We start from the raw sequence: 16108 nt of genomic DNA, 5'->3' as shown, positions 1-16108 counted from the left end.
CCAAGATAGGCACGATGTGCACACGCATTACTGCGGCAACCATCGATCTTCTCACTTATTGTTCTACTTCTGGACATCCTATTGTTTCATGTACAGCCATTTGCTTATACCCGTAGATAGGTAGCTTAGGTAAGATAGCCCGCTGTACGTGTATATAAGACCAGCCATGTAGGGGACGAAACCTCAGATTGTTTCTCCTCGTTTACTACCTGTAGCACTCACTGAGCTCACCAGCTCCTTCATATATCTCTCACCCTTTCCTGCATCTGCCACATTGACCAGTAAGTCAACAGGCTCTTGTGCCACATAGGGTTCAGGGAGATTCCTTTGGGATCAGGGAGATCAGGGCGGCACGTTCCACGTGACTGTCCCTTTTTTAGTCTTTTTGATCTCTTGTCTGGTGTTACCGTGACATCAAGGCTGAGAATAATGGGATAGGGAACAGAGATCACAGAGAGCGTGATATGCTCATCATGGTCGCAGATGTGAAGATGAGTTGGAACGTTCTGCGTAACGAGATCAGAAGTGATTGGGCAGTCATCAACAGCAGTAATAGGCACAGGTGTGTCTTTGAGCGAGCATGGAAGAGAGTGACACTGTGCGAAGCAGTCCGAGATGCACGAGGTCGTGGCTCCGGAGTCTACTAGTGTGAAAGTATGAACAGGTTTGCGGTTAGGGAAGATAAGGGATACATTAATGAAGAAGTGATTGCTGTCGTGTAAGGACGAGATGAGATGTTGAGAGAGGCAGAATGTGGGGGCACTAGTAGCATGCAATACCCATGACCCAGAGGTCAATTTGATGTGGGTGCTGCAGGGAGCCGGAGACGAGGGCAAAGCAGTCCCATTTGTCTCTGGAGGCTCTGGGACATTCAGTGAGCCCCTGGCTTGGCTTTTCCCTGCTGGGAAGAACCAGACGAAGAGGAAGAAGTGTTGCGCTTTGCAAGAAGAGTGCACGACTTGATGTCATGCTTACCACCGCAGTATCTGCACAGTTCTAAGCTACGGTGACACTGCTTCTCTTCAGCAGAAAGCGGCCCGTGATGTCGGACGGCGTCGACCTCCATGGGTACAGGGTCGGTCAAGGCAGGAGTGTATGATGTGGTAGAGAGCTGTGACTGGCGGGGAGCAGCGGGGATAGGTAGAATCGACATTACATTCTTGCAATCGATGTTGAGCTCTTGAGCATGCACATAGATGCGATTGTCGAACGTGATGGCTTGGGCAACATAATTGTCGAAATTGGTAGGTGCCTGAATCATGAGGAACAGAGACTTGATGTCGTCCTTGAGTCCCTTCTTGGACATGTTGATTTTGATCAGGTCATCGTGGATGGGAAGATGGATGAGAATTTCATGGAATGCAGATGCATACTTGGCAGCGGAGGAACATTGCGTGAGTTTCTTGATCTTGTCCATCTGACTGTTGATAAAGTCCGAGTCACCGAAGTGTGCACGGAAGTTGTCAACGAGGGCAGCATAGTCGTTGAGCAAATCGGGCTTAGTCTTCTCGATAGCCCAGAACCAGGACTTGAGGGAACCGTCCTCAAGCCAAGTGCTCATGTAGAGACACTTGTCATAGTCGGACACCAGATGATGGTGAGCAAGGTGCATAGCATTCCGCAGATCAGCAAGAAAAGGCTTGACTGCTGCGGGCGTACCATTGAAAGTGCGAGGGTCTTTGAAGCGAATGACACCTGAGGGGGTGCTGCCCGAAGTAGCTGAAGTAGGCATCGCACTTTGCAGAGTCATTGCTATGTTGGCCAATGCTGCCTAGATAGAAGCCTGGTTGACGGTGAAGGCGGTTTGAGCACCAGCAAGGCCGTTGATAGCATTTACAGCCTGAGCAAGGGCCTGCAAAGCTGGAGGATCATCAGTGCCTATGGGGACAGTGGGAATATCACTGGGGGCCTGAGCCTGAACCTGAGGCTGAGCAGGAGGAGGGCCGAAGAGTGTCTCAAGGTCCATAGCAATGTCATCAGAAGTCATGGTGAGAGAGGCAGCAGAAGAAGGTGCGAAGGTGCTGAACTATGCTTCACAGCGAAGACGGAAGTTATCAAATAAGGCAAAAGGATGACCAAGAATGGAAGTTGGGTGGCAGGAACAAACTGTAATGGCTCAACTCAGGAGATAAGGGTGATGCAAGGAGCGAAGGCAATGAGGAGCAAAGAGAATAGATAGGAAGGTACGTCGAGAGGCTACTGGCGTTGTTTCTGCAACGATTCAAGGAGAATCATCGCAGCTTATATACATGTAGAATGAAAGCATTACTAAGGAAGAATATAAGAATGATCTCGTAAGCAGAAGTGGATGCAAGAGTCATCTGAAGGAAACCAAGCACGACTAGAACATCGTCCACAACATCTGTGTCCAAAAGAAGAATATCCGCCTCAAGGCTATCCAACCTCGAGTAGTCGAGAGCACGCTGCGGAGCAGATGCAACTAATGAGGAATGGAATGTACAGCGACAGAAGAGCATCAGGAGTCTGCAGTGTGTCATGACAGAGATCATGACACCAATCACGATATTCATAGAGTATTGTACGATAGAAAGTAAATATGCCATTGGCCAGTACACACAGCCACAGGTCATGTGTTAGATACTGTAGTATTACTCATCTATGTAGATAGACGTGGTTGTAGATACCAGAGGTCCCAGACCCGGTATATGGGGTCTTTACCCACATGTATATATACCAGATAGCTACACCACAATCTATAGTGACTTCTCCACTGAGAGACTCGATCCCTTAACTGGGAGTCTTGTAGCCTTGCCCACTAGGTCCTCACCTTGCTGGGTGTTCCTGCGCATGCTGCACTAGCATGTAGCTCATTCAACAGATTATGAGCCCCGCTTCAACCTTGACACCCTGTGTCACAAACTGTAACATTCCACATTTTCTAAGCGCTCGCTTCATGGTCACGAGACCACTCACGTGCATGTCTTAAGCGCTCATATCACGAGTGCATGTCACCTGATTACATCACATGCAGATTCTGTGCACACCATCACATGCACACGTCATATGACAGGTAACAACTATTTTGCCTAATAGATAAGGCACCATATCTGAAGACTCAAGATCCGGTCACTTATCCTCCAATAGGATAAGCTCCTGCAACACCGTGAGATATGGAGCTCCGCTACCTGAGAAGGTAGTTACATAGTTAGAGTAGTTATAGTCAGCCGGTATAGCCAGCTGACCCTGTAGCCGCATGGCAAGGTCTCATGATAGCATCGTACGACTTCGTAGATTAATGCTATTGGCTTATCTCAAGATAGCTCGCCGGTAACACTGAGCTTTGCCTATTCTTAGAACATGTGCTGAGTCATCGTTCACATGGACCCACTGTAGGTGTGTCCATGGTCCCGCTAGACAGTATATCAGGGGTCTGACCCTGCTTGTATATATACTGGGCTCGTCTGGGTTTACACCCCCAGACTTATCTACCTTCGTCAATACTCGATACTCTTGACTGCTACTGTGACTTCCCCTACAAGTCCAGTATGCCTCTTATAGTCAGCGACATCCGCCACTTCGGCTTAGTTCCCTAAGCAAGTAAGACTTCGGACTTTGCCTCGTATTTGGGTCTTTGTGACACCCTGCAACTGCGCTCTTCAGTGCTCAACTAGGTCATCTGACCAGTTACCTTTTATGATAGTACCTTATTGGAAAACCATAATTTGGGCATTTAAGCACCTGCATGGGTGCTATAAAAATACACACATTTGCTGGCAGTACCTTAATTGAGAAATCTTAAAATATGATTAGTATATACCTTCATTGGACAATCAATTTATAATCAGCAAAGTTAGTTCGATACGTCGACTGACAATATTTTACCACTCCATTTGATTCTGCAGCCACAGGCTGTCGTCGACACTACATATTGATTTTGTATATGTACATTATCTGTATAAAAATTCTTGAAATTATTCATGAGATTATGATTACATAGAATGGTCCACGCAGGTGCTTGACACTTGAAACTATTATTCACTAAATATGTGATCACCGATCGACAATTACTTAGAGTAGATAAAATTAGGAAAATCGGTCATTTTTTCTGCCCTTCCACCCCTATGCCATACTGGCACACCTCTCCTTATATTTGTACATTACACACACTCTCCTAACGATGAACCCGATGATGTGCAATGTGGGGGTGATATGAAGGAAATACAGATCAGAGGAACTGTAGGATCACTCTAATAGATCTGTAGTATATCAGTAACAATCTGAATACACCATTCCACAAAATGCCTGTAGTATATCAGTAAAACACTGAATACACTTATATAATATGTAGGAAAAGAGGAAACATCCAATCATAGATTAGGGAGTGCTCATTACAAGCACATACCCAATCATAGATTATGGAGTGTGTTATCAAACACACAAGCATACCATGAGGATAGTGATCACACTATTCAATCCTTGCAAATCTGTCACGGCGCATCATAGATCCTGCCAAAAGGCAAGGAAATGACTGCAAGGTGCTAGCCACGCTCAGTGACCTGCACAAATACTAAAATAAGGGCCTGCCACAAAGGGCAAGGCCAAAAAGGCATGCAGTGACATGCAGTCTGAAAAACAAGACTCAAAGGGCTCTTAGCCTTATATCACACAAAAGAGGGGTGAAGGCTGTTTAGGCCACATGAAATAGATTAATGAAACTGGGGATACCCAGCTTCCTCATGGGTACTTATATACATGCAGGTAGGGACCTCAGTCACTATACTAAGGTAAATACCCCTGACACCTACATGTGAACATGATACCATAACCAGTTAGGTTCTGGTAGCTACTATAGCAACTATCTACAAAGGCCATGGTTACGTCAAGGTAATCTTATTCCATCCAATGGGATAATTGCCTGAAGGTGGTGTCACTATTTGAGCAGCAAAGTGGTGCCACTATTGAGCGGTGACATGGGGACACTATGGAGTAGCCAATAGGGTTGGTGTCACTTATCTGAGTGACAAGGTGGTGCCACTATTTGAATGACGAATAGGGTGCTTGCTAGCTTGATGATCGAAAGGGTTCCTTTTTAGGCAAGTGGCCTGGTATCATGTGACCAATGTCTGACAACTTCCAATAGGGCAAGTGGCCAGTGTCACGTGACTGGGTGGCTGAATTATGGGTGCTTGGTGGTCATGTGGTAGACATAGTTGTATCTGCAATGTATGTGGCAGTATTGTGCTGTTTGTCTAAGTATTCACTTTGTGAGACCAATATGAAGGTTGGCGTCTGAATAACCACTCAAATGAGGACTTTAATGGTGCAAAAAGAAAGGTGCCACTTAATACTGTGACAAAATCTGACTTGTCATCAGATAAACATGGTAATGCAAGTATCTTTTGATGCTCTGCCAGCAGATTGATATACTGCTTTTGGCAAGCTCAGAAAATGTGTCCATTTGACCTGAGCAGGTCTTTAAACTGCATCAAATGGCAGTCGTCCAATATCTAGTTCAATTGAATGACGTTGCAGATATATCCACTGTCTCAATAGTCATTAAATTCATTCAACACAGATATTTCTAAATCAGGAAATTAGTACATAGGATACTTCAATGACAAGCAGACAGTACAATTCAACTGAGCTCAGTGAAAGTCAACCGAGATTGCATCTGTACTAGGTCTTTAAAACAAAGAACCCATTGTTTTTTCTTAAATGATTAGAAACTAAAGCCACCCCAGATTTGTGGATCTTCAATCTGGAAGAGTGCATAGCACTACAAAGACTAGCCTCCTCATTATGCCTGGTTCATTCCTTGTCATACTATCATATGATAATCAATGGCAGTCCATCGACTCTATTCTTGACAGGATATATCCTTCTTATCTAAGATATACTGTGAAAACAAGGCAAGCATAGTCCTTGAAACAAAACACTTGTTTCTAAAGCATTTGACCTGAAACATGTCTTTAAAAACTGTATCACGCAAGAACATGACCTTAGCAAGTCATTCAACTGCATTATTATAGGGCACACACTGTCCTTGAAACAAAACACTTGTTTCTAAATCTCTATCTTCGATAACTTGTTCACGAAACTTGTCAAACAGTTCTGTTACGAAACATGTCGTCGCTCATGGTCACGTGATCTCCATGAACAAGCGTCTAGAAGAGATGCCCAATCACGGTCACTAGTCACTATGTGACCAAGGACAACTGTTAGGTCACTATGTGACTGAGAACAGCTTCTATTATTCTCAAGTTCTAACCCCAGAATCTGTGATCCAGGACTTTGGTTCCTATTTCATATTTCAGGTATTTCACCTGCGCTAACATTAGCTCGCCAATTACCTGGCTCACAGCGGTTAAGCTCTGGTGTGTTTCACCTATCTATAGCTTAGCGGGACCCCTTGTACTAGTATCCCAGACTATGGTCTGCTACTATATAAAGGGGCCAGGACAGTAGGAGAGGGTTAACCTCTTCCTCCTCGTTCTCAGAACCCATTTGCACTCTAAGATCTGGAGATACTCAATACTTTCTGTGTGAAAGGAATCTGCATTTGCTCTCTAGGGGTATCAAGCTCATATGCTTGTTGAGAGCCAGATCAAGCAAACCTAGTAACCTTCAGGTGAACGTGCAGTAGCTTGGATCAACCAGGGCCTCACAAGAGTAGAGTGGAATACCTTACTGCTACATCCTCTGCTCGGCTGAGACAGCACTATAAACACCTCTGGGATGGCAAGTACTGTGTGGACTTTTGTTTCTGCCCTTTGAGTGTCAGGCTATCACTAAACATGGTGGAAAGGTGCTTCATAACATTAGGAAGAGGTTTTTCCAATCAGTCAACCTGTCGAGGTTTAGAACCCTCACTCAAAAGTGACTGTCTACTGGTGATCAAGCCTGAGACCTGTGTAGTCTAGGATCTGTGTGATCCCCCAAACCTGTGTGGTTCTGCACAAGATTCACTTGTCGAAGTTGGGGGCCTAGGTGCAAAAGGCCTAGAAGGGACCTGTGTGGTCAAGAACCTGCGTGGTTACCCCCTGGACCTGTGTGGTCACCCAGATCTTTGATCCAACCCAGACCTGTGTGGTCATCCTCTATTCGACCTAAGCCCCATCCTCACCAGAGGCACTGAGTATACGGAAGATAACTGGTTATAAGCCACTGGAGAATAATAAGCCAGGACACACCAAGCACTCAACAAAGAGTAGGCAGGGATCCGAACTCAAGCACTAGCGGTAGCCTGTGTGGTTATCCAGAAGAGAAGCCCTCAACTGAGGCATATGTTGAAGACATACCAAAGCCCTTCCCAGCAAAGGCACGGAACACCAAGCACTCAACAAGGAGTAGGCAGGATTCAAAGCTGAATAGCTGTTCAGTCAAAATAGCGAGCACAACAAGTCCTTCAATAGGTATATCTGGGCCAGCGAGTGCAGAACCTGGGATTGTAGTGCTGCTACAACTCTCGCCCAAGGCAACTCAAAACTTCGGATATGTTAGTTTTGTTTTACAGGTTTTTACAGGCAACAGTTTTATCAGATAGGACAAGAAAGGATTAACAAGAATGTCATATTGTCACAGTATATCAGCATTTCCCTATTCGGAAAGCCCTACTGTAACTGGACTCAAGCAGTGTCACCAAAGCCAGCCACAAAAGCCATGCGACATCATTGATGATCAGCTAAGCGCTCAAGGATCTTATCAATTGTAGGCGTCAAGCACCACATCACGTGACCTACAAGGTAGCACTCTATCAAGCGCCCCTGGCACGTGACCTTAAGAGATGCCCAAGCACATGACATCCTGATAGCCACTCAATAGGCTCAGGCATAGGCATGGGACACCGAGGTCTGGATTGATAAGGAGGTCAGCCTAATACCTCATGGCCAAGACGGCACCCCTACGGAATGCCGCACGGACCATGAACTTATCTATAAGTCTACGGCCCACCAATGACCACGTAGTATTTACTAGTAGGTACATTGCTATTGGCCGTAGCACATTATGTAGTATGCGCATGTGGCTTGCCAGGACCCCAGTAGGTACACCATAGTTAGAGTGACCAGGGGCCAGTCCCACATGTATATATATGCCCTATGTGACTGAGGTAGCCCTCAGTCTTATTCATCTATTTCTCACATCCATCATGGCTTGCCACATCCCTTCATCCTTGAGTCAGCTCGACAGTGAGGCTCATCACCACTCACTTGTTCTTTGCCAACCATTGGCTGATAGGGGGCTCACCACCCTTTTATGTTAGATCTTGAGTCACTGCTCCAAGTGGGACCCTGGGGCCTTACAAGGCACTCAGTATAAAGGTCACCCATGAGCAGGTCATGTGTGAAGCACCCATAGACATCATGTTTCATGTGGCAAAGCTTAGCCATGACAGATATCGGGAGAATCCAGGATACAAATCAGACTCCGGAGATGAGCCAGTGGGCTATCAAGGAGATAAAGGATACATGATGCCGTTGTCATGGAATGATGCAACCAATGAAGAGTTAGATTGGTTCGCGGACATCAGAAATAGGTGAGCCATTGCGTTATGAAGACGTCAAAGGTTGGGGAACCTTACAACCCCAGAAGAACAAGAAGAGCTACAAGAGCTCAAAAGAGATGTCCAAGAAATCTGTCGAGTTATGGATAATCGAAAGGACATCAGGAAGGAATTCGAGGAAGAATTCCTGACATAGACAGAGCTTCCAAGAGGAGAAGCAATACAAATTGATCTAAGGTCAGAGGACACTGAAGGATTAGGAAAAGGAAAAAAGCGGGAGGAATGGAATCCTCTCGGCATCAATCCAAACTTGTTAGGGAGTGGTGACCCAAGTACTACGCCAACATCCAAGAAACCCTACGATGGGTTAGGATTATGGAAAGGGGTCAGGACGACACCTTTAACTAGGACAGCCTCAGAAGGAGGACAGTCTTCAGTACCGCTCAGAATACCAGTAAGGCCAAAGTCAGCCATAGCACAGACAAGTAGTTTGGGAACTACGAACCAAAATCCCATCAAGGCACGATATGACCCAGTGCAAGGGCCACCAGTATATCCAGGGTCGGCATGTCTGAAATTCCAATGACAGGAATATCTCCTGAAAATGAATTTGTATGTGATGTACAATTCTGTTCCCACAGAGCCAGAGATGGAGGAACGACATCTAGGAAAGATCCCACCATTCGCAGGAGACAAGCGGACATTTACCTCATTCCTTCAAGCTGGAGAATGATATCTTCAGGCCAACATCCACATATATGGCGATGACTATAGCCAAATAGCATTTATCATATCCAACTTCGAACCAGGCTTGGCAGCAGCAAAATGGGTCAAATCATGGGAAGTGGCAATGATTGCGCAAACAGGAAACTCGGATGATCTAGGACTCTATCACGACTTCCGGATGATGCTCCAAGAAAAGTACGGAGGAGTCGCAACCAAGGATCAAGCATGGCAAACACTGATAGACAATCGGTGCATGCAGAAGAAAGGAAAAGTCGATGATTACATTGGGAATCTCAATATCCTCTTCCGTTATGCTGAAATCAATGACGACTATGCCAAGCTTGTACACTTCAAGTGAGGCTTGGATCCAAAGTTGGCAGAAAAGGTCTTCATTGTCTTTAATCCTCCAACTACGTACAAAGACACTTGTGACATGGCAAGACAAGTCACCGACCTCTGAAATGTCCATAAAGGGAAAAGCAATATCTTCAATTTTATCACACATGCGAATCAGGACGATTCAGTGGATGATGAAAATTCAATGGATATAGATGACCCAAATGCGATGGACGTTGATCGGACATGATGACCATGGCATATTCGGAGCCTTCCAGTTAAGGAACACTTATGCTACAAGTGCAGAAAGACAGGGCATGAAATGGACAAATGTCCTGCAAAGAGTCCGAACATCAGCTGAACAGTGCCAATCATCAAACCAAAGAAGAAGAAGAAGACTTCTTCAATTAACGAAAAGGAGGCAAGCCCAAAGAAACCATCTATCGGATCAAAAGAACCCTTGGAAGGTTCGTCGATCACGAAGAAAATGCGGAAGCAGATCGAACAGTTGGTCACGAAATTGGTCAATACAAGACTCACCTACCTCCTCCTCAGACTCGGTAGTGGTAGTCAAAACCAACCCATCGATCAGAAGAAAAAGGAAGTCGAAGAAGATGAGGACGAACCTATGGATATTAACCGAATGTCTCAGCATGTTCTTGGCATGAACACCATTTGGATTGGCACCATTCATACTCATTCATCTCGAGCAAACCAGATGGACTTCCCTACATCAATATGGAAGGAAGTACTGATGACATTGCTCGATCTTAGTCAAAAAGAATGGCGTGGCATTAAGGTCCTCATTCAAAGGAAGTTTGACAACAGTCAGCAAAAAGACGATGACAGTGCCATGTCTTCTACATCTTCCTCTTCAGAAGAAAGCTTGCCTAGAAGATGCCCTAACAAGAAAGGCAGAAAGAAGAAGATGCAGTGGCAGCAGTCGACAACAGACCAGCAGTCGTCGCCTTCAATTAATCGATGGATCAATCAGCCATTCAAGGGCATGCAAGAAGACTCTCGTCATGTGCAACCACAACATAACCAATTCCCTGGTCAATGTTGGAACTGCGGGCAGATTGGACATCGGCAACACGAATGCCGTGAAAGGATAAGGACATTCAACTCTTCAGGGAGTATCAACCCACAGGTGCGACCCTTGCAAAAGACTGAATGATGGAATGCAGGACGAATCCCAGATTTGCTGTCACCTAAGCATCCCAAGCTGGCATATGCACGAAACTCCAGTATTGATTCCTCGAATCCAAGCACTGGAAGCAATAAGGAACAACCTTCCGAGTATCTCAATTCCTCAAGTGCATCGAAGTGGACGCATCGTCGAGTTGTTCAACAGTGATTCTGACTCATCAAGTGCCAATCAGCATTCTTGGGCTGATCAAGTTGAGAAGAAATACCCATCTCTGGATGATCCTGCACCAGAACACTCGGGCACTGGCATGAATGATAAATTTTTGGCTGAATCACACGTCTCCATGGCCAGCCCCATGCATACTGTTTCAAAAATACTTCCTTCTTCGAAATGGAAGTGCAGACGAAGAAGAGAAGATCTTATGGTTTGTGACAGTAGAGATGTGTCTGAGCCTAAAGAGCTGCACTGCCCTGTCATGGCAATGCTTGTGGTGGGATAGGCTGGACGTGGAACGTCCTGGTCCCAGAGTTCGAATGGGATCTGGGAGCCTGGTGTGTGCTGGGAGGAGATTATGAGGAACACCCAAAGCTAGATGAAGATGCTGACGAGTGATCACTATCGATGCTCGGAACCCCTACCACAAGACGAGTCAAGCGAATCATCATATAATTGTACAAAACAACGTAAAGTGAACATGCATACAAGGTATTACTATGAAAGGTCGAACCAGATGGATTTCTTCATGAGACATTTACGATGATGGGAACAAGAGAGAGAAGGTGCCACCGTTGAAGTAAGAAGCTCTGCGTGCATAGGAATGATGGTTTCTATGGCATGCCAATACCGCAGGAAGGAGTCAGAAGACCATCTGCCCATGACTTTGATGATGTTTGGATCCACTTCACCCAGCAAGAGTTCGGTGGTGTTGCCGATATGGAAAGAATGACCCGTAATGTGGGCATGTTCGTGTTTGGCCCAAACTCCATTACACACTTGCAAGAAATGTTTCTTAGTCAGGCATGACCAGGAGTTGTTGGTTGCATGGAAAGAAAACAGTGGCAGATCAGCAGGGACTGAATTAATGCGAAGGTGGTGTTGAAGGGCAGTAATGGGGTCAGAAGGGCCCTGCTAACATGTAATCGTGACCTTCTCACTGGCGCACTTTTTGACTTTGGTGAACTAGAGATGCAGGAAATGCGAGCCATGCAGTGAGGATGCTTTGGCTAGATGTTGTCGGGAAGGTATTTGTCGAGGATCGAAGTGAGTACGGGAAGAGAAGAAGATCTCCCCAAGACACAGTTGACCCCAGAAGGCCACGTCAGCCATGCAGAGGATGCAAGCCATTTCTGGGTCACATGGGTCAAGCTCGCCATGCAGCAGTTCCAGTAAGGACCGAGTGATAGGTAGTCGTAGAGGTTTTGAGCTGGGACCGAGACGTTCAATGGCACTAAGAGTATAAGTGAGTCACAAACTGCCATGCCAAGGGGCACCTTGGATAATATGCCATGCACGTACAGCAGATAGCATATTCTGGACTGAGGAGTGAGCATGAGAACCAGCTTTAGATGCCATGAAGGCACGAAGTAAGAATTCATCGGCGGAAAGTCTCATGTGTGGTGGAATGCTTGCACCATCACAGAAGGTGATAAAGGATCTCAGGCAAGAGCTATACTGATCAAGAGTAGAAGCTGCGAGACACTGCGAGAGGACAGATTCAGTATGAGAGTTGATGTCGACAGATAGGAAGTCATGAGAGGATAAAGGTCTCCGTGAGCTGTTACTGTTCAATAGGACAGGTTGGAATAAAGAGCGTGCAGAGTGACTGGGTTTTGTGGTAGTTGCGTAAGGTTGATGTCGGGCAGTCCGTGTCCGCTCACACCGAATGAGACCGCTGAAGTCTGAGGGCCCATAGTGAAAGGCAGGTATTGGATTGCCCAGAGACTCATGCAGATGAGAAGAAAACTGAGAAAGAAATGCGGTGAAGGGAGCACTAGAGCTGGTGGGTTCCATAGAGTGAACAAATGGCTACCAGTCTGAGGTGGCTAGCGCATAGGAACCGGCGCTGGCCTTTGAACAATACGACGAATTACAGACCATAAGTACTTATATTATCATAATTACCGTACACGCTCGAGAAAAGGATCGAGATGTGAAGGTACAGGAAAGAGGTATCGCAAACATGAAGAGCATGGAGGAAAGATGCCATGAGAAGGGGAGTCTGCGAGATTGTCTTTTGTATTTACATATTCGGTACGAATCCAGATACCATGTGCAGAGAACAGAGATACAATCTTTTGAAGAACTTGGTTCTGGGAAATGCTGCGTGAGCGACCAGCTTCAAGTGCACCAATGACACCTTGGTTGTCTGAACAGATAAGGTATCGGTGTGCGACCTTGCCATCGGCGATCAGATGGTGGACAGCCAACTCGATGGTGACCATTTCTGCCCATCCAATATCGTGACCATCTGATTTCCATCCTGGGTGGAGGTGCCAGGCTTGCCAACATCCATTTACGATGAGGTCGATTCTTCAGGAGGAGGATGCATCAACAAAGATAGACAAGGAGTCATCGTCTGGCAGAATAGACAGCTTAGATCTGCAGAAAGGTTGAGAAAGTGTACTCCGCCACCAGTCGATGTTGGTGAGCACTGCTGTGGGAATGTGATGTTTAACATATGAATTTGTGGTGGAGGCGAAGGCAGCATTCATACAGTAAAAGGACGGAAGATGAGAGTGTCCATCAGGAATGGTGAGGCAGCAGTGCGTCAGGGTACTGATGACAGTTTGGCAGTCCTTGTGTGAAACAGAAGCACCAGAGACCCATGGCGTGAGACAAAGGAGATATTTAGCTTTCTTGTTGTCGAGTATCTCAACAGTGAAAGCCATGATAGTCGAAAGCTGGAGCAAATGGAACATGCTTCAGCAGGGACCACAGCCAGCCAAGGCATGCAGCGACAGAGAAGATGAGGGACTCATCATATGAATAGAGAAAGGAGCCATCAGGATTCCGGCCAATCGGATACCGAAAAAAGAGAAAGTCATTGACCCATTTGATGATGTCTTGGACTCCTTTGAACTTGAAAATGTGTACGATGGCATCAGCACCATGACTGAAAATGCCATTAGAGCTGGCAGAGCCAAAAGCTGCACAATGGTCAACGTAAATGAGATCGTTCCACATGATGACAATGAACACTTGATCGTCAGATGCGATTGGCATGCAGCGATAGGCTTTCTCGACATCATTGACACATACTTGCGCTCCAGGAGGGGAGTTGACCAGCAAAAGTATGCATTGGGTAAAGGTGCCCCATTTAGTAAGAAAGTCATCTGGATCAATCTTGGAGTTGACAGAGGGTATCACGGGGTCGTCGTTACGTGGGTAAAAGAGATCTTGAATGATGCAGAAGACATCCGGGCTATTCACCTTAGGAACGGTGCCAAGAGGGGAGGTACAAAAAGGACCAATAAGAGATTCGAGACGATCAGGATGGAAAGGACCAGAATACCGGCACGCAGCCAGCTCAGTGAAAATGTGTAGCGCAACAGCCTCAGGATGATCTGAGGCAGATTTGTGATTATGAGGAATATACGTAGAGGTGAGGCAGGAAGAAACACCCAAGCAAAAACCATCTCGGATACTGATGGGAACATCACTGAAATCATCGAGGCAGCCTGCTGCTGTAAGCTCCTCCAACCATGCATCCCAGCACAGAGGAGTGACGATGGCTCACACATCAGTGAGTGGGACAGGTTTGGGCGTTGTGCCCTGTCTGTCCACAGAGAGAGCACAGGTGTTGTCGCTGACATCCTTGACAGCTGCTGAGGTTGAATTGGAAGCACAGGTTGATTCCCTTGGGCGTGACGAATTTGCCATTACGGCACTGCATGAAGGGAGGTTGATCGCAGGTGCAATCAGTTCCTTTATGCGCAGTGCTGCCGCATGTGATGCAGCGCAAACTGGTTGCAGCAGCACCCCCCTATCCAGAGTCCCAGGCAGGCCTGGCCTCATGGCAAGGTTCTGAGTGCTCACGAAAGGAACAAGAGGGCACTGCAGCAGCACCAGCCACCAGAAGAGCAGTGAATGCACACCGCTGAGCCAGCGGTGGGTTATATACAGGGTCATAGACATAACCTGCCTGGTTGTGGGTGCCCATGTTAAAGCCGGTCACACATTCCTCACGAATGTGGGAGTAGAGGCCGGCTTGCCACAGAGAGGGCATGACAGCGACTCCATTATGGTGTTGGCGCTGGATCATGATATCGAGGGTGATGTACGTGCCAGTTCGCTCAGCCCAGTCGAAACGGCTGATGATAAGACTGAAATGGGCTTCAAACTCGTCTGCGAGATGAACCTTCCCTTGCCCCGGATAGTGTGCATGAATGAGAGAAAGGTAGCATGGGTAGGCTTGCTGGAATTCAGCAGCAGAGAGGAACGGTTCACGAGAGGCATCGAGGATTGAAAGCGAGATGGTGACAGATCCGTTCTCGACCTTAAGAGTCTCCTTTTGATGGTGAGCCAGCCTATGGACATGCAACAGGCCTCATTTGTCAAGGCCGTGAGCGGTATGTACGCCTTGAGGCCTGAACGGATGATTTTGATGACCGCAGGAGAATCCATAAGACGATCAGGATCGAGCTCCATGGGAACATCAGGAAAGTCATGCGGTGACAGCTTGCAAGGGCCAAGAGGCACAGCGGTTGAGAGTGCAGTAGCAAGAGGGGCTGTAGATAACTCAAGGAGTCAGCAAGGAAGGTGAAGTTCAGAAAGTGAATGGCAAGAGAGACCCGAAGGGGTCAAGGAGTGCATGGGCAGTGCAGAGGCAACTGCCAGCAATGGTGAGGATGAAACAAATTTTGGGACAAGAGGTGCAGGGGCACAAGAAGGAGAGAGGCGCGAGGGTGCAAAGAGATGAGAGGCGCGAGGGTGCGAAGAGATGAGAGGCACGAGGCGCAAAGAAATGAGACACGTGAATAGTGTGAAGTGCGGGATGTGCGAGGCACAGGAGAAAGTGGCACAGAGGTGCGAGGGCAAAGGATGGAGGTGCGACACGTATACGAAGCAGGCGAGAGGTGCAAGAGGCACAAAGGAGAGGAAAGGGTGAAGTCACGTACCATTAGGTAAGGCCACTGGCAGTGAAGAGGACCTGGCCAGAGGAGGCTGCCACTGAGGAGCTGCTGATTGTTCCAGGAAAGCTTCGTTCAGCTTCCGAAGGTACTGCTGGTACACCTCCCTTGCAGATGGAGGCAGGGAGGTGAGTCAGACATGGACGTCGTGATCGAGGTTGTCGTGGAGTTTGCGAGAGTCGAGATCGACAGAGTGCCCCTGTCACAAAGCACCAAAGCACTTAACTCAATTAAGGGCAAGTCTGCTTTTGTGACCTGCACAAATGATCCCACATAAAAAGCCTGCCACAAGGGCTAGGCTGAGGA

The 16108-nt window shown here is 46.9% G+C and overlaps 2 protein-coding genes across 2 annotated transcripts; one reads left to right on the top strand and one right to left on the bottom strand.

Annotated features, from left to right (window-relative positions):
- Positions 1-871: 871 nt before the first annotated feature.
- Positions 872-1612, bottom strand: LAESUDRAFT_735413 (uncharacterized protein; the record flags this gene model as incomplete). The annotated part of the gene is made up of 1 exon (XM_040910584.1): positions 872-1612. The coding sequence occupies one exon, from the start codon at positions 1610-1612 to the stop codon at positions 872-874; it is 741 nt and encodes a 246-aa protein (XP_040767535.1).
- Positions 1613-13781: 12169 nt separating this feature from the next.
- On the top strand, positions 13782-15591 carry LAESUDRAFT_712235 (uncharacterized protein; the record flags this gene model as incomplete). Its single annotated transcript, XM_040906887.1, has 8 exons — positions 13782-14127; positions 14275-14415; positions 14495-14573; positions 14630-14755; positions 14796-15078; positions 15217-15241; positions 15308-15418; positions 15443-15591. 8 exons carry the CDS (start codon positions 13782-13784, stop codon positions 15589-15591), a joined length of 1260 nt encoding a protein of 419 aa, XP_040767534.1.
- Positions 15592-16108: the final 517 nt, after the last annotated feature.

This window comes from Laetiporus sulphureus (genome assembly GCF_001632365.1).
Source record: "Laetiporus sulphureus 93-53 unplaced genomic scaffold LAESUscaffold_7, whole genome shotgun sequence".
Classification (NCBI taxonomy): domain Eukaryota; kingdom Fungi; phylum Basidiomycota; class Agaricomycetes; order Polyporales; family Laetiporaceae; genus Laetiporus; species Laetiporus sulphureus.
Note: the sequence above shows the minus strand (reverse complement) of the source record. Positions and strands in the feature narration are given on the sequence as shown.